The sequence below is a fragment of the Theropithecus gelada genome, chromosome 13, assembly GCF_003255815.1.
Source record: "Theropithecus gelada isolate Dixy chromosome 13, Tgel_1.0, whole genome shotgun sequence".
In the NCBI taxonomy this organism is placed as follows: Eukaryota; Metazoa; Chordata; class Mammalia; order Primates; family Cercopithecidae; genus Theropithecus; species Theropithecus gelada.
Window position 1 is genome coordinate 89176611 of NC_037681.1, and position 17624 is coordinate 89194234.

A 17624-nucleotide genomic window follows, 5' to 3' on the forward strand; every position below is an offset into this window, starting at 1 on the left:
TCTCTAATGACCAGTGATGATGAGCTTTTTTTCATATGTTTCTTGGCCGCATAAATGTCTTCTTTTGAAAAGTATCTGTTCACATCCTTTGCCCACTTTTGATGGGGTTGTATTTTTTTTTTTTTTCCTGGTAAATTTGTTTAAGTTCCTTGTAGATTCTGGATATAAGCCCTTTGTCAGATCCATAGATTGCAAAAATTTCCTCCTATTCTGTAAGTCAGATCCATAGATTGCAAAAATTTCCTCCCATTGTGTAGGTTGCCTGTTCACTCTGATGATAGTTTCTTTTGCTGTGCAGAAGCTCTTTACTTTATTTAGATCCCATTTGTCAATTTTGGCTTTTGTTGCCATTGCTTTTGGAATTTAGTCATGAAGTCTTTGCCCATGCCTGTGTCCTGAATGGTATTGCCTAGATTTTCTTCTATGGTTTTTATGGTTTTAGGTCTTACATTTAAGTCTTTAATCAATCTTGAGTTAATTTTTCTATATGGTATAAAGAAGGGATCCAGTTTCAGTTTTCTGCATATGGCTAACCAGTTTTCCTGACACCATTTATTAAGTAGGGAATCCTTTCCCCATTTCTTGTTTTTGTCAGGTTTGTCAAAGATCAGATGATTGTAGCTGTGTGGCGTTATTACTGAGGCCTCTGTTATGTTTCATTGGTCTATGTATCTGTTTTGGTACCAGTACCATGCTGTTTTGGTTACTGTAGCCTTGTAGTATAGTTTGAAGTCAGGTAGCATGATGCCTCCAGTGTCATTCCTTTTGCTTAGATTCTTGGCTATGCAGTCTGTTTTTTGGTTCCATATGAAATTTAAAGTAGTTTTTTCTAATTCTGTGAAGAAAGTCAATAGTAGCTTGATGGGAATAATTGAATCTATAAATTACTTTGGGCAGTATGGCCATTTTCATGATATTGATTCTTCCTATCCATGAGCATGGAATAAGAGAAGATTCAGAATAATCTTAAGATAATCTGAATTAATAAATGAAGTTAGCATAGTCATTCAATTCAAATGAACATTCAAAAATAAATATATTTCTATATCCTAAAAATAAATATTAGAAAAATTAAAATGGGAACATTTACAATAGTACCAAAACCTTAAACACCTAGAACTAAATCTAACAAAAGATCTGAAAGACATATTTGGTAACATTATGGTGAAATTAAATGAGGCTTTAATTAATGGGGAGGAAGGGTATATGGACTACAATAATCAATATTGTAAAGATATACATTTCCTCAAAATCGCTTTGTAAGTTTAAAGCAGTCTTTATCAAAATCCTGGTAGGGTGTGTGTATGTGCATGCATGTGTATGTGTGTGTATGTGTATAAGTTGACAAGCTGACTTTATAGAGGAATTGCAAAGGACCTAGAATTCTGAATACAATCTTCAAGTGCAATCTTGAAAGACATGACCAGATAGAAAGCCTTATTATAAAGGTACCATATATAATGCAGTTTAATATTGGTTCAGGGATAAACAGTAATCAATGCAAAAGATTAAAGAGTTCAAAACCAAACCTATATGTCTGTGTGTATGACAAAGTTACCACTGAAGATCTGTGGGTTAAGCATGAACTTCCAGTGAGTGGTGTTTGGCAATTGGATATTCATATGAAAAGATAATGAATCTTAACTCCTGCCTTATACCTATCACAAAATAAATCTCAGATAGATTTTTGTAAAACATATAAAGTAAAGGTAGCAGAGGATAACATAGAATATATTCATGACATTGGGCAAAGATTTCTTAAGCATGTTATAAAATGAAGTAATCATAATCATGTTATCCAGTTGATCAGTTGGACAAAATTAAAATTAAAATTAAAATTACCCTTTATGTTATATTTAAATATAACATTAGAAGGGTGAAAAGGCAAGGCACAAAGTAGATGAGGATATTTCTTATACATATGTCAAATAATTTGTATCCAAAGTAAATAACTAGCAACCAATAAGAAAATGACAACTCAGTTAAGAAAAAAAAATGAGCAAAAGGCACGCACAAAAGAGGATAGTGAAATGGCTAAAAAGCATACAAGAAAGGTTTAATGCTTGTTAGTCATTTAGGGAAACACATTTTAAAAAATAATACTATGGATCAGTGGTTGTCAAACTTTTAAAAGTGCCAGACAGTAAATATTTTTGGCTTCTTGGGCCATACAGTCTTTGTTGCCACTGCTTAATTATGCTGTCATAGTGTGCAAGCAGCCATAGACAGCACAGGCAGTGAAGATGTTAATACTACTACTCAAGGTAGTATTTAATGCAATCTCTATCAAAATCCTAATGGTATTTTTTTTTTCAGAAATAGAAAAAAATTATTCTAAAATAATGTAGAATCTCAAGGAATCTCAAGTAGCCAAAACAATCTTGAAGATGGTCAAAGTTGGAGGCCTCACACTTTCTGATTTTAAAATGTATTACAAAGCTACAGTAATCCAAACAGATAGACATATAGATAAATGGAATAGACTAGAGAGCCTATAAATAAATCCTCACATATATGGTTAAATAATTTTTCAACAATGGTCTCAAGACAAATCAAAGAGGAAGGGACAGATTTTTTTTCAACAAAGAGTGCTCAGAAAACTGCATATTCACATGCAAAAGAATGAAGTTGTCTGCTTGCCTTACACCTGTTTTCAAAATTTAAAATGGATCAAACAATCTAAAATATAAAACTGTAAACATCTAAAACTATAAGACTTTTAGAAGAAATTAGGGGAGAAGCTTCATAACATTGGATTTGACAAAGATTTCTTGGATATGACACCAAAGCACAGACAACAAAAGCAAAAATAGACAAATTGGACTTTTTAAAGTTAAAAATTTCTGTACATGAAAGGACAAAATCAACACAGAGTGAAATGACAACTATGGAATGGGATAAAATAGTTGCAAATTATATATCTGATAAGGATTAATGTCTAGAATACATAAAGAACTATAAACAACCAAAAAAAATTACCCAATTTGAAATTGGGGGAAAGAACTTAAATAGATATTTCTCTAAAGATAATATACAAATGACCAACAAGCATATTAAAAAATGCTCAGCATCACTAAACATTAGGGAAATGCAGACCATAACCACATTGAGATATCACCTCACACCTATTAGGGTGGCTACTTTCAAAAACAAAATGAAACACAAGTAACAATTGTTGGTGTAGATGTGGAAAAATTGGAATCTTTGTGCATTGTTGGTGGAAATGTAAATTGGTGTAGCCCCTGTGGGAAACAGTATGGTAGTTCCTCAAAAAATTAAAAATAGAATTAATATATGATGTAGCAATTCCACTTCTGGGTCTATATCCATAAGAATTGAAAGCAGAATCTCAAAGAGTTCATAGCAGCACTATGTTCACAATACCCAGGAGGTAGGAGGAACCCACAGGTCCATCAATTATTGAAGGAATAAAGAAAATTTGGTATATACATACAATGGAATATTATTCAGCCTTAAAAGGAAGGGAAATTCTGACACATGCTCCTATGCGTATGAACCTTGAGGACATGATGCTAAGTGAAGTAAACCAGTCACAAAAAGATAAATACTTCATAATTCTACTTGTAGCAGGTATCTAGAGTAGTTAGATTCATAAAAACAGAAATTAGAATGGCAGTTACCAGTGGCTGTAGGGAGAAACAGAAATCAGAATGGTGGATTCCAGGGGAGGAGAGCAGGAGCTGGGAAGTTGTTGTTTAATGGGTATAGAGTTTTCAGTTTTGCAAGATGAAAACATTCTAGGGATTGGTTGCACAACAGTGTGAATATACTTAACATTACTGAACTGTGCTCATAGAAATTGTTAAGATGGTAAATTTTATGTTACATATATATTCTTAGCACAGTTTAAAAAAAACAGTGGGCCAGATTTGGCCTGCTGTTCATAGTTTGCCAATCTTTGCTATAAATACTGCCACAAGAAAAAAAAACAAAAAACAAAAAACGTAACAGTGCTAAATGTTGGTGAGGTTGTTGAAAAACTGGAACTCTAATAACCTTCTACTGGGAGTGAAAATTAATACAGTCATTTTGGCAATTTGGCAGTATTTATCAAACCTGAGCATATATGTACCCTGTGACCATTCTTAACTATATCCCCAGGAAAATGCATATAGATGTGCATCAAAAGGCTTATACTAGAATGCTCTTTGCAGTATTATTTATAGAAGTCAATACCTGAAATGAACCCAAAAGTTTGTCAGTAGTAAAATGGATAAATTATAATACCATATCAAATGGGTGATGCTATTATTGCATGGTATTGAAAATGTACTTACTGCTACATGTAACAACATGAATTAATCATATAAACATAAAAGGGCTGGTTCAAAGAAGTATATACTAGTATATATTTTCATTTAAGTTCAAAGACAGACAATACTGATCTGTTGTTTTATAATATTACTTCTTAAAGTATGATCCAGAGATCCCTGGATGTCCCCAGAACACGTTTAAGAAATCTGTTAGGTCAATTGTATTTTATTTATTTATTTATTTATTTTTGAGATGGAGTCTTGCTCTGTCACCCAGGCTGGAGTGCAGTGGCACAATCCTGGCTCGCTGCAACCTTTGCCTCCTGGGTTCAAGCAGTTCTCCTGCCTAAGCCTCCTGAGTAGCTGGGACTACAGACATGCGCCACCAAGCACAGCTAGTTGTATTTTTAGTAGAGATGGGGTTTCACCATGCTGGGCAGGTTGGTCTTGAACTACTGACTTCAAGTGATCTGCCTGCCTCAGCCTCCCAAAGTGCTAGGATTACAGGTGTGAGCCACCACACCCAACCCAAAAGTATTTTCATAATAATATTGTGACTTTTTGTGAATGCCTTTTTTTACTGTCATTCACTCTCTCACATGTGTACAGTGGAGTTTCCCAGAGGCCACACGTTATGTGTTGTTGTTAATGATTGAATGCAGAAGCAGGCATGAGAAGCCAAATGCCTTCTCTAAAGTAGAGATTAAAGAAATTTCCATAGTATAAAACAAGAATTTTTTCTTGGAAGTTAATAATTATTTATGTTAAGACATGTTATGATAGTATGTAAAGGGTTTATTATTGTTCTATTTAAGTCAATAAATGCACTTTTTCAATTTCTCATTTATAATTTCTAATAGGGTAAATATCCTATATAAACAAAAGCTCTCTGGAGTTTTAATCTTTTTTTTTTTTTTATAAAGGAGTCTTGAGACCGAAAAGTTTGAAACACACTTTTAGAAGTTAGGATAGTTACCTTTGGGTACTAAAATGGATTTAGTGATTGGAAGAGGGCACATGGGACCTTTCTAGGATGTTGGAAATGTTCTTTTTTTTTTTTGAGATGGAGTCTTGTTCTGTCACCCAGGCTGGGGTGCAGTGGCCGGATCTCAGCTCACTGCAAGCTCCACCTCCCGGGTTTACGCCATTCTCCTGCCTCAGCCTCCCGTGTAGCTGGGACTACAGGCGCCCGCCACCACGCCCGGCTAGTTTTTTGTATTTTTTTTTTTTAGTAGAGACGGGGTTTCACCGTGTTAGCCAGGATGGTCTCGATCTCCTGACCTCATGATCCGCCCATCTCGGCCTCCCAAAGTGCTGGGATTACAGGCTTGAGTCACCGCCCCCGGTCAATGTTCTGTTTTTTATCTTAGCAGAGGGAACAATATATGTGTTCATTTTATTAAAAGTTTTGAAAAGCTATATATGTTTATGATATTTATGTTATATGCTTACATACATATGTGTCATATATATAGTACTGTTTGCAAGTTGTCTATTGATACTCATGGCTTATTACATGACACCAGAATTGTATTATGTTACTGTGAGAGTCCTGTACCGAGTTGATGTCATCAACTTTATGTCATCAATTTAGCATGTTGATGTAATCTGTGCTTATGTCATCAATGTAGCATGTTGGTTTATGTTCAGGAATAGTCAGTTGTGGATTGCTATATCCACTAAAAATCTAGAATATCCTATTTATTTTTTCTGACAGTATATTTGTCGCCCTCCTAGGAAGAATCCTGTTCATTTTCAACATTTTAGCCATCCTGGTGATAGTGATTATGGAGGTGTACAAATCGTGGACCAAGATGAGACTGATGACCGGCCTGGATGTCCCTATGGACCATCCTGTTATAGGTATAGAAACTGAAATGTTTGACTGTACTCCTTTTCTCTCTTATCTCTGTTACTTATCTAGGAGAAACTGACTTGTTATCTCAAGTTACTTATCTCTTATCTCTGTTACTTATCTAGGAGAAGCAGCTTGTTATCTCAAGCCTTTTAATTTTCATTTTTAAACTTCTGTAGATTACAGGTTTTCATGTTGGTAATAGGTAGGATTATATTTCTTTTAGCTAATTCTAAATTACTGAAGTTACACATCTATGACTGCCTGAAATTTTTCCTTATTTCCAACTTTCTAAAATGCAAATTAGATAACTTAAAAGCTGTTGATGCTACCCCAACATACACTTAATTCACTCTATATGTCCTAGGTATGACATATACATCCATTTGGGATGTTATCTCTGCATCCCTCTGCTTCCTCAACTTTTACTGCTCAACTATTCTTGCCAACACAGAAAGTCCAATCCTAAAAGAAGAGTAAGAATACTTCTCCTCTCAGTTTTCATGGCATCTTGTCCTTGTCTGTATCATACACAGAGTAGTATTTATCTCATGAGATTATGTTTGTTTCTTTATTAGAACATCTCTTCCTACAGGCAGCAAGTATCTTGACAGCAAGGACTCTCATCTTTGTATCTTGCAACTTTGCTTAATAAATGAATGAACTTGAAATGAAACAAACTACCAGAGAAAGAAGTAGTGATTTCAGCTTTAGAGCGCTTTAATTCCAGACAGCCGTCTTTCTTAGATAATTTTAAATACAGATTGCTGAACCTACTGGGCTATTTGAAGTTGTTTCTATTTCTATGATTGTGGTTTTCAATGAGAAGGCAAAGTAAGTTTCTGGGACAAGACAAAATGGCTTATACATTTTTTGAAAGGTAAGTGTTCATTATGATCAACTTTACCAATAAACTTGACAGTTTTTGGAGAAATTAACAAATTCCTAGAAAGATACAACTTTAAGAAACATATACAAGAAAAAAATCAAAAATTGAGTTAATATAAGAGAAATTGAATACACAATTTAAAGCTTTCCACCAAAGAAATGATAGATCTGTTTGGTTTTAGTGGCAAATTCTAACAAACATTTAAAGAAGAAACACTTCATTTTTACACAAACTACTCCAGAGAAAGTAAAAGAGGGTGTATTTCCCAATTCATGATGTGAGACCAGCACAAGCTTGATACCAAAACCCAGCAAGAATAATACAAGAATGAAAAAGTATAGGATAAGCTTACTTTTGAACATAGTTTTAAATATCCTGAGGGGGGGAAATGTTATGAGAATCAAGTGATAAATAAAAAGGAAAATATAATATGACCAAATGGGGTCTATCTAAGGAATGCATGTTTTAATATTAAAAAATAAATTCATTTACCATATCATCAGAATAAGTAGAAAAGCCATCTCCATAGATGACTAGAAAGAAAAAACCTGACAAACCAAAATCAGCATTCATTTATGAAAAAAAACTGGTTATAAAGTAAGATGGAAGGGAACTTCTTTAATTTCAAAAAGAATATCTACAAAAAGTGTATAGCAAATATTATACTTAAAGTAAAATATTTAAAATTTCCTTTTTGAAATCAGAAATGAGACAAGAATGCCTGTTGTTACCACTTTGGTTCATCATTATGTGGAGATTCAAGACAGTATACTAAGATAAGAAAAGGAAAATGGATAAGAATTGCAAAGGAAGAAATAAAACTTTGTATTAACAGATGGTATTATTGTATATGCAGTAAATACAAGGTGGCCCACTGATGAGTTATAAATTTAAAAAGTGCTTAGGATGGTTATTGGATACAAAAATCAATATACAAAACCAACTGTATTTCTATATTCCAACATTAACCAGTAAGAAAATAAAATTTTTTAAAGATTATAACATCAAAAATAAAGAGTCCTTAGGAATAAATATAAAGGTGTAGAAACCTCTATGAAGAAAACTGTAAAACTTTAAATGTAAAATGAGAAAATATTTTTCAGAAAGACCTAAATAATTATGAAGATCAAATTGTTCATGATTGAATTATTCGATAGTGTCAAAATACCAGTTTTCCTCAAATGGATTTATATACAAACTGATTCAAAATCATATTAGCTTTTATAAAGAAATTTATAATGTGATTCTAAAATGTATATGGATCACAAAGGATAACAATAGTCATGACAGTCGTACATAATGAAGAATAGGTGGCAGGATGTGTTATACTTTATAGTTACTAAAGCAGTGTGGTATGGGCACAAAGATAAAGTAACATGACCAGAACAGAATGGTACTTCAAAATAGACTTATACATGTAAGGTGACATATTTATGAAAGGGGACATTGCAGGTATTAAGAAAAATGAATTTTTTCAATTAATTATAAGGGGATAAGTAGATATTCATCTGAAGAAAAAATAAAATTTGACCCTTATGTAACACCGTAGTCAAAAACTGAATTTCAGATGACTCATAGTACTAAATGTAAAAAACAAAGTAATATAGCTTTAAAAATAAATATAAGGTCATTGTTTCATGATCTCAGAGCAGGGATTATTTTCTAAAACAAGAAACAAAAAATAATTCAAATGGAAAACATTTAATTATTTGACTACATTAAAAGTTAGGTGTTTTTAATCCATCGGTACACAACATTAAGAGAATAGAAAAGTGCAGAGTAAGAAAAAATACATTTACAACCCACATAATTGACAGTAGCATCTATCTAGCACACGTGAAAAAATATTTTAAGTTGCTATTGCTTTTTGCTTAGTTACATACATAGCCTTTTTGCCCAAAAGGAAATCCAAATATTAAAAACATATGAAAAAGTACTCAGTGTCATTAGTAATCAGGGAAATTACACACACGTGCACACACACATAAACCTACAACCTTGAAGTAACTGTTTTCTCCTATTTATTCATTCAACAAATTCTTTTCCAAAGAATCATCAAATGCCAAGTGTTGATGAAACAGTGTTGAGATATACTTGTAGAACAAACATACTTGTATATATTTATTTATATTTTTGGAACAAAGCCACCTTTCATAACTCATGTCGTATATAATAATTCATGGCACTGTGGTGATTAGCCTTTTCATTTGTTAAAAAAAACTTTCGTAATGGAAAATTTTATCCATAAACACCAGTGGAGAGAATGTAGAATGAGTTCTAGTGAAATCCACCACCTAGTTTGTGCAGTTATCGACTCATGACCAATATTGTTTCATCAACCACCAAACCACTTGCTACCCCATCCCTGTATTATTTTTGAAGCAAATACCTAACCTCATATCTTTTCATCCCATTTTATCTGTGAATATCTTAGGATGTATCTTTAAAAATACATTATAAAAACCTACCACAACACTGTTATTAAATAAATCTTTAATATTATTCAGTATCCTGTCAAGTATCTACATTTCCCTATAGTGTCTTTTTTTTTCTTTCTTTCTTTTTTTTTTTTTTTTTTTTTTACAGTTTATCTGAATCAGGATCTGCTTAAGTTCTATATGGCAAAAGATGGCCATGTCTCTTAATTTATTTAATCAATAGTTTTCGTGTTTTTCCTTGCTATATATTTGTTGAAAAAAGATAATCATTTGTTCTGACGAGGATTCCATCATTTGCATTTTGTTGATTGTATTTTCAGGATGTCATTAATCACATTCTCCTGTATTTCCTAATAATTTATAGTTTCAACTAGAGGGTTCATCAGCTATCAGTTCTAAAAATTGTGAAAGTTGCCTGGTCCTTTGAATATTATTTCCCTCTTAGTCTCTAAAATGTTTTTACCTGAAAGTCTACTTTGATATTTATTAATGTTTGAGAATTGCTGTAATATCTATTATAATTATCATTATTGATTTATAATTTAATTCCATGTGGTTATATGGCAAACACTTCGGAAATTAAATCTTTGGAAATTTATTGAGATTTGTTTTGGCCCAGCATATGGGTGACTTTTATTGAACATATGGTATGCACTTACATGTGTATTCTCTAGTTGCTGGAATGGAAGTAAGGTTTTATAAATGTCAATTTGGTAAAATGGTTATAGTGTTTTCAGATTTTTTTATATATTTGCTAGTTGATTTTTTTTCCTGTGGTTGTTCTGCTAGTTACTGAGAAAGGAATATTAAAACCTTCACTATGATTGTAGGTTTGTCTATTTCTCTGCTTAATTCTGTCTGTTTTTCTTAGTACTCCAGCTGTAAATTTGTCCTCAGTGAAAAAGCCATAAAAGTGGGAAATTTACTCAGAGCTGTATCTTTCTTCCACATGTTAACTCTCCAGTTTCTGCTTGCTTTTGGTAACTATCCACTGCCTTCCGATTATTGTTTTTAATATTTTTTCCAGAGTGTAATTGTTACCTGTCAGAGTGTTGGTCCAATACAATCTACTCTGTCATTATTGAAAGTGGAATTCTTGTTTTGTCTAATATAATATAACTACCCAAAGTTATGTGGTTAGTGTTTGTGTAATGTCTTTTTTAATCCTTTTAATTTCAACTTGTGTTCTTATATTTAAAACATGTCTTTTATAAAGAGCATATAGTTGGTTCATTGGTGTTTATTTTTAATCGAGTCTAATAGTCTCTGCCTTTTAGGTGGAGTATAGAGTCCATTTACATTTTCTTTTTTTTGAGATGGAGTTTTACTCTGTTGTCTTGGCTGGAGTGCATTGGCACAGTCTTGGCTCTCTGCAATCTCTGCCTTCCAGGTTCAGGCAATTCTCCTGCCTTAGCCTCCCGAGTAACTTGGATTATAGGCGCTCACCACCACGCCTGGCTAATTTTTATATATTTAGTAGACATGGGGTTTCACTGTGTTGGCCAGGCTGGTCTCGAACTTCTGATCTCAAGTGATCTGCCCACCTCAGCCTCCCAAAGTGCTGGAATTACATGTGTGAGCCACCACACCAACCCCATTTACATTTAATACTATTAGTGATATATTTTAATTTTTACTTTTTTGTATTTGTTTTCTATTTATCCTACATATTCTTTGTTTTTTATTGTCCTCTTTTTGACTTATTTTGGATTAAGTGTTTTTCATTCTATTTTTTTCTCCTCTGTTAACTTTTCAGTAGCCACACTTTATTTCCATAGGCATCTGTGACTTATTACAATCTACCTTACTGTTGGTGCTTTTACCATTTCCCAAACCGTGCAGGAACCTTACATCACTTTAATTTCATTTACTTCCTCTTTTGTCTTTTTAAACCATTGTTATCATATAGTTATACCTTTGTGTATTAACTCACAAGACTTTGTAATTATTATTTTAAAATTGTTTTAAGCATCAACATTCCCCTTATTTACATATTTATTATTTTGAGTGCCTTTTATTTCTTCCTAAACATTTATCCTTTCATCTGGGATCCTTTTCTTTTAATTTTAAAAACTTCTTTGGGTTTTTTTTTTTTTTTTTAATTTTTGAGATGGAGTCTTGCTCTGTGCCCAGGCTGGAGTGCAGTAGCATGATCTCTGCTCTCTGCAAGCTCCGCCTCCCAGGTTCATGCCATTCTCCTACCTCAGCCTCCTGAGTAGCTGGGACTACAGGCGCCTGCCACCACACCTGGCTAATTTTTTGTATTTTTAATAGAGACGGGGTTTCACTGTGTTAGTCAGGATGGTCTCGATCTCCTGACCTCGTGATCCACCCACCTCAGCCTCCCAAAGTGGGTTTTTCTTATAGCGAAGATCTACTAAAAAGAAATTCTTTACATTTTTGTGTGTCTGAAAGTGTTCTTATTTTAAATTTTTAAAGGCTCTTTTCACTAGGTATGTAATTCTAGCTTAGCATACTTTTTCTTTTATCATTTGTGTCATGCCATGGACTCTTGCATCCATAGTTTCTCTTGAAACTCAGTTGTCTATCTTATTATTGCCATTATATTTTTAAATCAATGTGCCTCTTCTTTCACCACTCTTAAGATTTTTATCTTTGCCTTTAGATTTTAACAGTTTAACTAACATGTGCCTAGGTATATTTTTCTTTGTATTCATCCTATTTGGGGGTTCACTGAGCTTTTTTGCAAGTTAATGCCTTTTATTAGTTTGAGGAGACTGCTTGTCTATTATCTCATCAGATATTGTGTCTATTTTATCTTTTCTCTCTTTCTTGTACTCCAATTAAACATATATTAAACCCTTTGACCATGTCCCACATATTTCTTCTAGTCTGCTGTTAAACCCATTCATGGAGTTCCTAGTTTCAGATACTGTATGTTCCAGTTCTAGGATATTTATTTAATTCTTCTTCCTCTTCCTCTCCCTCTCCCTCTCCCTCTCCCTCTCCCTCTCCCTCTCCCTCGCCCTCTCCCTCTCCCTCTCCTTCTCCTTCTTCTCCTTCTTCTCCTTCTTCTCCTTCTTCTTCGCCAGTTCTAATTTTGGTGAAACTATCCATCTTTTAATTCATTTTCCCCAATTTTCTACTCTTTTTTTTAAAAAACATATTAATCTTAGTTGTTTTAAAGTTCTTACTTGTGAACCAACATTTCTGGTTCTGCTTTTTTTTTTTTTTCCTTGATTGTTGGGTCATATTTTTCTGCCTCTTTGTGTCTAGCAACGCTTTATTGCAATTCTAACATTTTTTAATAAAAAGAACTATAGGTACCCTAGATGTTATCTTCCATTAGTAAGGATACCACCTCTACTTGGCAGGTAGGGGCTAGTCATCTGTGTCCAGTCGGAAATTTAGACAGATAGTAGCTAGTTTGGAGTTTTATTAAAACTCAGTACACTTTTGTTTTACTTCTGCTTGTTTGGCAGGGCTTTCCCAACTTTCATGTGACAAGCAAGTCTCTGTATCCTTAGCTATAAAACTTTACCTGATTTCAAACTATACTCTAAGGCCATAGTCACCAAAACAGCATGGTACTGGCATAAAGATAGGCACATAGACCAATGAAACAGAATAAAGAACCCAGAAATAAACCCCTATTACTTACAGCCAACTGATCTTCGATAAAGCAAACAAAAACATGAAGTGTGGAAAGGATACCCTATTCAACAAATGGTGCAGGAATAATTGGTAAGCCACATGTAGGAAAATGAAACTGGATCCTCATCTCTCACATTATACAAAAATCAACTCAAGGTGGATCAAGGACTTAAATCTAAGACCTGAAACTATAAAAATTATAGAAGATAACATTGGAAAACCCCTTCTAGACATTGGCCTAGGCAAGGATTTCATGACCAAGAACCTAAAAGCAAGCACAATAAAAACAAAGATAAATAGCTGGGACTTAATTAAACTAAAGAGCTTTTACACAGCAAAAGCAACAGTCTGCAGAGTAAACAGACAACCCACAGAGTGGGAGAAAATCTTCACAATTTGTACATGTGACAAAGGACTAATATCCAGAATCTACAATGAACTCAAACAGATTAGCAAGAAAAAACAAACAATCCTATCAAAAAGTAGGCTAAGGACATGAATAGACAATTATCAAAAGAGGATATACAAATGGCCAACAAACATATGAAAAAAATGCTCAATATCACTAATGATTAGGGAAATGCTAATCAAAATACTAGTGATCAGGGAAATGCTAATCAAAACCACAATGCAATACCACCTTACTCCTGCAAGAATGGCCATAATGAAAAAATAATAGATGTTGGTGTGGATGTGGTGAAGAGAGAACACTTCTACACTGCTGGTAGGAATGTAAACTAGTACAACCACTATGGAAAACAGTGTGGAGATTCCTTAAACAACTAAAATTAGAACTATCATTTGATCCAGCAATCCCACTACTGGGTATCTACCCAGAGGAAATGAAGTCATCATATGAGAAAGATACTTGCACATGCATGTTTATAGCAGCACAATTTGCAATGGCAAAAATGTGGAACCAACCCAAATGCCCATCAATAAATGAGTGGAAAAAGAAACTGTGAGATATCTCTGTGTGTGTGTGTGTGTGTGTGTGTGTGTGTGTGTTTATGATGGAATACGACTCCACCATAAAAAGGAATGAATTAATGGCACTTGCAGTGACCTGGATGAGATTGGAGACTATTATTCTAAGTGAAGTATCTCAGGAACTGAAAACCAAACATGTTATGTCTCACTTGTATGTGGGAGCTAGGCTATGAGGATGCAAAGGCATAAGAAAGAAAGACACAATGGGCTTTGGGAACTCGGGGAGAAAGTGGGAAGGGTGTGAGGGATAAAAGACCACAAATTAGGTGCAGTGTATACTGCTCGGGTGATGGGTGCACCAAAATCTCACAAATCACCGGTAAAGAACCTACTCATGTAGCCAAATACCACCTGTTCCCCAATAACCTATGGAAATAAAAAAATTTAATAAAAAAGAAGATCTTGCCTGTCAACTAATTTATTCTTTTTGTGCTGTCCACTACTGTTTATCAAAGACTCACTCAATTTAATGGATGTCATTAGTTTAAGGCACTTGTCTGAATTAGAACATTGGATACTTAATGTCCAGTGATTGCTGTTCCTACCTCTGACTCATTCAGTTAGTCTGATGAATAATAGGATTTTATGCAGTGCGTATTCCTGTTCTTACTTGTTGAAGAAAGCACTTATCTTAGAATATAAACAGATATGAATGGAGTCTATTTTCAGCCAACTTGGTGTAAGAATGTAAAGTCACACTCGTGTACATTGCCTTGGATTACAAAACCTTAGGCTGCCATGTGTCATGCAGATGAAAATGTCGGTGTCTTGATGTCTTTCAGAAGCTAGTGTCATTTTTTAAATTATAATGTTTTCTGAGAGGGAAGGCCTTAGGAGGTGTGTCAGTTATCAACTGTAAGTGCTCTCAGTGTAATATTGAATCTGCAACATGGCCTGTGTATGTGAAAGAACACAATGTTTTACCACAAGCACAATATCATTTTCTCAAGACATATAGGTGATAGTGAGTAAATTAATAATTTTTTATTTGCTGATCCTGGTATGATCTAAAATTTTTTACTAGTTCCTTTTCTATTTTTGAAAAGTGTTCCAAGTCGTCATAAGGTTATCTTAATTGACAGAAAGTACAATCTGTCCTTGGTGTCTGCAGGGGATTGGTTCCAGGACCCCAGGGCATACCAAAATCTGGGGATGCTCAAGTCCCTTATGTACAATAGTATAGTATTTGCATATATCCTACACACATCCTTCCATGCACTTTAAATCATCTCTAGATTCCTTAAAATACCTAATAAAATGTAAATACTATGTAAATCATTATTGTACTATACTGTTTAGGGAATGATGACAAGAAACAAAAGTCTATACATGTCGAGTAAGGATGCAATCATTGTAGGCCTAACTACATTTTCAATCTGCAGTTGGTTGAATCTGCAGATGCTGAACCCCGCTATGAGGGCTGACTGTATCTGCAGATGTACACTTCAAGCTGCAAGATAATGATTTTTAGAGACCTCTTAACAAAAAATAAGAATGTGTGTTGTTTATTATAAATCCAGATTCTATTTCATGAAACAAAAATAGATCTTCATAAGGAGACCTCTAGTTGTCAGGTAGTTAAGATTTTCAGAATCAGTCGTGGGATGCTATCAATCTATTTGTAGTTAAGAATAGTCAAAGTTGGCTGGGCATGGTGACTCACGCCTGTAATCCCAGCACTGTGGGAGGCTGAGGCGGGCAAATCACCTGAGGTCAGGAGTTCAAGACCAGCCTGTCCAACATGGTGAAACTCCGTCTCTACTAAAAATTAATTGATGTGGTGATGCACACCTGTAGTCCCAGCTACTCAGGAGGCTGAGGCAGGAGAATCACTTGAACCCAGGAGGTGGAGGTTACAGGGAGCTGAGATCACACCACTGTACTCCAACTTGGGTGACAGAATGAGACTCCATCTGAAAAAAAAAAAAAAAAGAATAGTCAAAGTTGACAGCACCTTAATCCATTTTTATAGGTTCTGCATATATAGAAAGTAACTTATCATTTGCCATGCTTACAGTTCTTTAATTGTGTATAAGAATATGATCTTGGAAAAAAAGTATCTTAAATATTAATCACTTGCTACACAGTTTTATATATGACTTGGCTATAATTTTTTTTAAACTTCATTTAGAAATAACAGTAACAACAACAATTATATTCATGTAGGCTTGACAAAATTTACTGGAATGTCTTCTGTGGTTTTGTTTTTCTTTTTCATTTATTTTAATGTGCATTCATTTTCATAATAATAAATTTGTTCTTTGTTATATTTACTGTTAATTACACATAGATAAAAATTTTCAGAGTTCTTTTGGCATACATAGTAAATTGTAGTGATTATCAGGTAACAAATGAGTACTTTTTACTATTTTATGCTGGTTTACTTGATTTTTATTTAATAAAGACCATATTTAAACATTTTCCTTTTTCTTCTGAATTTTGAGACCTAGATATGTGATAATAATGGGATTTATGGTTTTGCTTTGGGTTTTAAAATACATACTGAATTTCAAAAATGCAAGATAAACTAGTTTGTTTTGATGGGACAAAAATATAGTATGTTCATGTCTTCAATGGGTAAATATTGAGCATCTAAAGTGTTCTAGTCACTGATCTAGGAGCTGATGTAAAACAGTTCTTTTTTTTTTCTCTCTTCAGCTTTTATTTTGAGTTCTGGGGTACATGTGCAGGATGCACAGCTTTGTTACATAGGTAAACATTTACCACAATGGGTTGCTGCACAGATCAACCCGTCACCTAGGTATTAAGCACAGCATCCATTAGCTGTTCTTCCTGATGCTCTCCCTCCGCCTATCCCCCCACCACCCACCACCCACCACCCACCACCCAGCACCGACGGGACCCAGCGTGTGTTGTTCCACCCAATGTGTCCATGCGTTCTCATTGTTCAGCTCCCACTTGTGAGTGAGAACATATGGTATTTGGCTTTCAAACAGTTCTTTAGGTTCATTTACAATCATGGTGTTAAGTTAGCAAATCTTTGGAAGTAAATACAACTAAAAACTATTACTCTGTTGTTGCTACCACTGTCTAGTTAATCTTTAGGTACTCCTTTATGACAAAGTGACAAAGTGATAAAGTGTTTTTAAATTAGCAGACTTAGGTTCTAGTTATGGTTATGCTAATTCTGTAGCATGACTTTGCATCAGCTAGTTGATTTTCCTGGGTTTCAGTTTCTTGTGAAAACATGAAAAATACAGAGGTAGATTGCTTGTGCTCTGGGGGGTCTTCAATTCACTATGAGGAAATCTAGAGCAGAGAGCAGTAGCTTCATATTCATAAAGTCAGCTCAGTTATGTGCGTGGCTACCCTTCCTTAGCCTTCTTTTCTGTCTCCTCTTTTTCTTCCGTACTTGTAAATATTACAGAGCCACAGGGCTCAGTTCTCAGATGTCTTCCTTTCTGTTCTTATTTCTTAGGTGAGCTAATTCAATTTAATGGTTCAGATTCATATGTTTAAATGCCTCCACTTTCTATAATAGGTAGATCAAACTTACCACCTCTAAGTCAGAACTCTTGATTTTTATCATGAAAACAACTCTT

General features: G+C 34.2%; 1 protein-coding gene across 1 annotated transcript in view; it reads left to right on the forward strand.

Annotated features, from left to right (window-relative positions):
- APLF (aprataxin and PNKP like factor) overlaps nucleotides 1-17624 on the forward strand; it is a 97735-nt gene that overhangs the window by 62574 nt on the left and 17537 nt on the right. Inside the window, exon 8 of the mRNA XM_025354315.1 lies at nucleotides 6012-6137. Within this exon, the coding sequence (XP_025210100.1) occupies nucleotides 6012-6137 (126 nt within the window). The remainder of the gene's footprint in view (nucleotides 1-6011; nucleotides 6138-17624) is intronic.